Genomic DNA, 6000 nt, shown 5'->3' on the forward strand with positions numbered 1-6000 from the left:
AGATATTAAATTTATCCTCTCTTATTTTGGTATGATTGACCTTCCCAGCTAGACAGCCAAGGATTGTTTTTTTTTGTAATCTGATGTTCTCAGTCCAACAATCCTGTTTTTTAACTCAATCATTTTACATTTTTAAATAGTATTTAGAAGCTGCATTAACATAAACTATTTTGGTCACATTTTCCAAACACTTTCCAAAATCTTACATAAGAAAACTCTGAAGTACAGCCCAAACATAGTAACTGTGTAAACACTAGTTTCTATTGGGGTACCCAGAAGTATACACTCACAATAATAGCACAGTAGAATTCAAACATGAAGAAGTATCCCAAAATTAAACTTTTTCTCATACAAAGAGCTAGTGAGTTCCTCCAAGACTGTTTATTACAGGCCATCTTGGAGGAAAGGACGTTTAAGAAAGGAGGAGGAATAGTGCTCTAAGCAACACAATCCCACGGTGAGAAACAAAACACTAAGCACAAACACGTGTGGCAGGCACTGTCAGAGGTAGCTACTCACCTTTCACAGCACTTGCTTCTTTCAGGTTGTGAGACAGAAAGTCTATGCTGGCATAGGCGCTCATCTCCACTCCATTGATGCCCCCGTTCAGGACATGCCTGGCTTTCAACCTGGCTTTGTCACAGTTTGCCAGGGTCCCATCCACCACGTCAACAGCAATGTAGTTGAGGCCATTCTGGAAGCCAGCCGAGGTCTCCCGGCACATGGGGCTGCTACCCTGCTCCTCCTCCAGGCCTTCGCTTTTCCTGAGGGACACATTCTCCACTGAGGCCGAGTTGTGCCGTTTGGGGTTGTGTGCAAAGGAGGGGGACACTGGGGTCACAGTGGTGGTGGAGGAGAAAGTCTCCGAGCTGTGCCTCCTGCGCCCCTGGGGATCAGCCCGGATGACCTTGGCCCCCCGGTTCGGGTCTGGGGGAGGGCTGGAGAGAATGAAAGCCTCCACCCCAGAGAGGGTGAGCCTCTTCACCCCAGCCGTCGGGCTGGTGACCCGGGCACTTTCTGGTTTCTGAACGATGGGTTGGGGTGGGGTGGTGGCCATGCCAAAGGTCATCTCGGTGTAATCCCCACCATCAGATGGGCTGGATGAACAAGCTACCCCCACAGCTGCCTTCAGGTAGCGACCATCAGGCTGGCTGGTGCTGGAGGAAGAGCCTGGAGAGAGTGCTTCCAGGGAGCCCACTGAGACTGTGCCTGACTGGGAGGGCGACTGTGACCCGAAGTCAATGTTCATATAGTCTGAGAGAGGGGAGCGCCTCTGCCCCGTGCCCGAGCCCAGGGAGGAGGCCGGGCTGTCGGCAGGCAGCGAGGGGGGAGAGTAGACGGCAGCATCCCCGAAATCAATGTTGATGTATTCGCCGGGGCTCTTGGGCTCGGGCGGCAGAGGGTGCTCGTTCATGCTGGGCAGCACTGTCCGCAAGGCCTCCAAAGAGAGGCGGCTGGGCCGGGCCACCCGCTGGCACCGCTGGCTCAGGAAGCTCTCGGTCCGGCTGTGCCGCAGGGGTGAAGGCACCGTGTGGCTGGAGGGGGTGAAGGTGCCGGCAGGCGACTGGCCCACATCACACACCCCTTCCTCCGGGATCATCCTCCCCGGGGAGTTCATGAAGACGTACTGGTCGCTGTCCTTTGCCAGGCCCTGGCTCTTGTAGGAGCGGGGTAAGGAGCTGTACGAATAGCAGCCCGGCTTGGGGGGCTCACTGGACCCGTGTCCTGAAGGGGCGAAAAAGAAGTCCGGGGGCGTAAGGGAGGGAGCCTGGGACCCGTGCTGGGGGTCCCGAGGGGACATATTGATATAGTCGCCGTTACTCAGCCTCCCGTCCGAGCTCTCCACGGACAGCTTGGAGCCACACCACATCCGCATGTACCCGCTATCGTCAGGGGAGCTCTCCCCGGGCGAACTGGTCTTGTAGCTGCTCCCATTCCCGGGAGACCCGCCACCCACCCCCGCCCGGGGCTGCAGGATCTGCTTGGGGGCGGACACGCTGGTGGGGCTCATGGGCATGTAGTCATCGCCGCCCCGGCTTCCCTGCCCCAAGGCTGCGGCCACGCCGGGGGTCATGGGCATATAGCCGTCATCATCTCCCCCTCCTCCTCCCCCCCCTGCCGGCGGCCCCAGGTTGGTGCTGCTGCTGCCGGAGCTGCGGTGGGAGCCGATCTCGATGTCCCCGTAATCCTCGGGGTAGGGGGTGTAGGTCACTTTGGGGGAAGCCCCGGCGTGGCAGGAGGGGAAGAGGCGGCCGGCGCTGCCGGAGAAGGTGGCGCGCATCAGCGTATACTCGTCGAGGGAAGCGGAGGAGACCTGCGGCGGGGCAGGCCGCTGCCGGCTGGGGGTGGTCAGCGAGTAGGTCCGCTTCCGATGCCCCCGGTCGGCAGCGGCGTCGGGGCAAGGCCGGTAGCAGAGGCGGCCGCTCGGGGGCCGCTCCATCGCCATGTAGCCGTAGAGGTCGGTGCCGCCCCCGGGGTCCCGCACCGGGGGGGTCTCGGCCACCGACTCCGGGGTGTTGCTACGGTTGCTAGCGGTGGATGAGGAGGAGAAGGGCCGCAGGTCGGCGCCCGGGCTGGAGCCGTACTCGTCGAAAGACATGAAGCCGGCGTCGCTAGGCGAGCCGGAGACGGAGGCGCTGCCGCTGGACGGGCGCTGTGGGTGATGCGGGTGGGCAGGCTCGGAGCCGAGGCCGCTGCTGGAGGAGAGGCTGATGGGGCTGGTGGCAGAGGGGGGCGAGTGGGAGGCGGGCATGGACATGGAACGGCTGCTTTGCAGGCCGCCGGCCAGCACCGGCAGCAGCTTCCCCGTCTGCCGGCCCCCGCCGCTGCTAAGCGTGTGCGAGCGGCTGAGGGGGGTCCGCACGGGGCCCGGGCTCATAGGGCTGCCCGCTGCCGAGCCCACCCGGCAGCCGTCGCCTTCGCTGGCCGTCCGCACTCGGCACGGCATGCACTTGGTGCCGGCGGCGAGGCTGTCGGTGCGGGAACGGCGGAGGAGGCCGGTCTGGCTGGGAGGCAGGTTGACCAGGTGGTGGTGCCGGCGGCCGGGCACGGTGATGGGGTGGGTGGCGGAGGCGCCGCTGCCGCCGGGCCCAGCGGCCCCCCCGGAGGAGGAGGAGGATGAGGACTGGCTCTTGCTGCGGGGCCGGAACTCGGACAGCTCCTTCAGCGCCTTCATGGCCTCCAGGATAGTCTCGTGGATGTTCTGGGCCACCACCGAGTCGTCCGCCTGCATCCAGAGCTCACCGGGGCCGGTGGCCGCCGAGCGCCCCACCTCGATGAAGAAGAAGCTGTCGGAGTGGCCGCAGCGGCGGATGTTCATCAGCTGCAGCGTGACAGAGGGCAACTCGCAGTTGAGGCGCACGAACCCGATGGTGCGGGCCGAGAGGCAGAGCCGGTGGACGCCGGTGAGGTTTTTGGTCTGCCCCAAGCCCTTAGGCTTCAGCGTCACCTGCCAGACCTCCCGGTAGGCAGCGGAGGCCGGCGTGATCAGCCCGTAGTTGAGGTCCTCGCCGGCGGCGGCCAGGGAGGCGGCGGCCGCGCTGCAGGAGGCAGAGAAGGGGGAGGCGAGGTGGCGGTGGGGGGACCCCAGGCAGGCCGCCTTGCCCTCGTTCAGCAGGTCGGTGAGAGCGCGGTACCAGCCCTCCTGCTCCTGCTCGTTCTCAGCCGCCACGGCGAAGTACTCGTCCTTGGTGTAGAGGGCGATTAGGTACTTGTGCTTGGCGTCCGCCCGCTTGTTGATGTTGAGGCAGGAGTCCAGGGCGATCACCCGCTTGGGCGCCCCGGACTTGTTTCTCCATTTCTTCTCGTTCTCGTAGTACTCCAGCCGGGCGCCCCCCGCCTCCTCCCCGCCGCCCGGGCCCCGCAGCACGAAGAAGCGCTTGTGGCCGTGCTTCTGCTTGCGCAGGTACCCGCACTTCCTCACGCCCTGGTTGTTGTTGTTGTTGTTGTTCAGGTTGGGGCCGGGCGGGGAGCTCATGGGGGGCAGCAGCCCCAGCACGGCGGGGCTCGCCATCCCCGACCCGGCGCCGGGAGCGCCGCCCGGCTCCTTTCGCTGCGGCCGCCGCCGAGCGGGACTGGGGGACGAGCGCCCACAGGAAAAAACAGAGGAGGGGGACGCGGGTAAAATAAAGTTATTCCTCCGCAGAGAGAGCGCGGATGCCTGGAGCCGCAGCGGGGTCCTCCGCCGTCGCCTCTAAGCAGCGGGTGCTGCCGCTGGCCGCTCGGCGTCCTTCCCGGCTCGGGTACCGGCGGCGCCGCGGCTGCTCCCCGGCCGTCGCTGCTCCTGCTGGTGCCGCCGCGGCTGCTGCCGGCGCCGGCGGGAGTTTCGCCGTAAGTAACACATCGCGCACCGAGTGCCCCAACTAAAGAGCAAAACAACACGTGACCGCCGCCTTACCGAGGCGCTCACACACCGAGACGGGGCGGGCCGCGGGCGGCCGCCGGCACCGCCCCTCATTGGCCGCGGCGCCGCCAGAGCGACGGCCGCGCCCGCCAATGGGGCGGCGGGGCGGGCCCGCGGGGGCGAGGCGGCGCCCCGCCATTGGACGGCGGCAGCCTCGCCCCCCCACACCCCTTCCCGCCCCTCCGCCGCGCGGCGAGCGCGTTCCCGCCCACAGCCCCCGGCCCCCCTCGGGCGCAGCGGGACCCGCCTCGCCCGCCCCCACCCCCGCCCACCGCTCGGATCCTGCCGGGGGCGCGGGCACGGCGGGGAGAGCCGGTGCGCCCGGCCAGCCGCGGTGCTGCCCCTCGCTACCCATCGGAACCCCGGCGGTGGAGGGGGTGGGGAGGGCGAGGGGATGCACCGGCGTGGCTCTCCGCGGCCATCAGGTGCTACCGACCCGCTTTCCGCGGGCCCCCTGGCCCCGGAGCGGAGCTTCCGGGCGTGCGTGTGCGCCAGCCTCCCCCCCGCACACCCACACACACGCGTGTGTGCGTCAGCCCCTCCTCGCACACGCACGTACCGCGGCGCCTCCGCTCCCCCGTCCCCCCCCCCGCGCACTCCTCCACCTGGTGTGTCAGCCCATGGCTGCCCCAGCCCCGAAACACCCGGGGAGCTCCCGCCGCCCGCTCCCCCTTCCCCCTCGCCTCTCCGCCCCGGCTGCTCCTGGCCCCTCCACAGCGGCTGCTGACGCGCAGCGAAGAAATGCCACCTAGGGAGGGCGGGGGAGGGGGAGCTGGGGGGCACTGTTACTCGGCTTTAATTAAATTAATTTATCCGGGCGTTAGCGGTGAATAAGGGAAACGAATGCGGCCACAGCAACGAGCGGCGGAGGAGGGGTGCGCGTCCCGCCCCCCCGCAGGACTATCCGCTTCCCCCGGTGCCACCCGCGCTCCTCTACGCGGCGTTCGGGGCTCCCTGCTGCAGGGCGGGGGCTCGCTGGCGGGGAAGGCGAGGTGTCTCGCTTGTTTGCCGGGGACCCCTTCGTTAATCACCGCGCCCGGGGATCAATGGGCGCCTTTCTCTCCCTGCCGCCGGAGGGAGGTGAATGGCGGAGGGGAGGGGGCGGGGAAGGGGCCTCGGCCAGGGTGGGCGGTGGAGAGGAGGCGGCGGTGGGACACGGCAGTCCCCGTTTTCCCGTGCGGAGAAGCGCAGGGGCCCGGGAGGGGGATGCGGAGCGGGGATGCCCGGCTGCCGCCTCCCCCGTGAGGGCAGCGGCGGCTCCTGACGAAGCGTGCGGTGTGCTGCGGGAGCAGCGGCAAGGGAAGCCGGGGGATGGAGGGGGAAGGCTGTGCTCGGAGCGTACAGCCCAGCCTGCTCCTAATCCCCGCCACATCACCCCCCGCCCCGAGAGCGGAGGGGGAAGCCTCCCCGTGCACATGCCCGGAGGGAGAAGTGAGGCTGGGGTCAAGCAAACATCCCCCCGCCCTTCCCATCCCCTCCCCTGAACGCTGTCGGGACACGCTTTCATTTGTCGGCCTGCGAACCAGCCGGGTTTGCGCGTAAAGCCGGGGAGGGGGGCGGAAGAAACAACAAAAAAAGAAAAAAGATCAAAGTGATGC

General features: G+C 66.6%; 1 protein-coding gene across 3 annotated transcripts in view; it reads right to left on the reverse strand.

Moving 5' to 3' along the window:
• The window catches only part of IRS2 (insulin receptor substrate 2), a 30007-nt gene extending 25683 nt beyond the window's left edge, over nt 1-4324 (reverse strand). For all 3 annotated transcript variants that reach the window (XM_051608262.1, XM_051608260.1, XM_051608261.1), the window contains exon 1: nt 520-4324. In XM_051608262.1, coding sequence (XP_051464222.1) covers nt 520-4012 — 3493 coding nt within the window. In that variant the 5' untranslated portion in view covers nt 4013-4324. The remainder of the gene's footprint in view (nt 1-519) is intronic.
• Between the last annotated feature and the right edge of the window lie 1676 nt (nt 4325-6000).

This window comes from Apus apus, chromosome 1, assembly GCF_020740795.1.
Source record: "Apus apus isolate bApuApu2 chromosome 1, bApuApu2.pri.cur, whole genome shotgun sequence".
Classification (NCBI taxonomy): Eukaryota; Metazoa; Chordata; class Aves; order Apodiformes; family Apodidae; genus Apus; species Apus apus.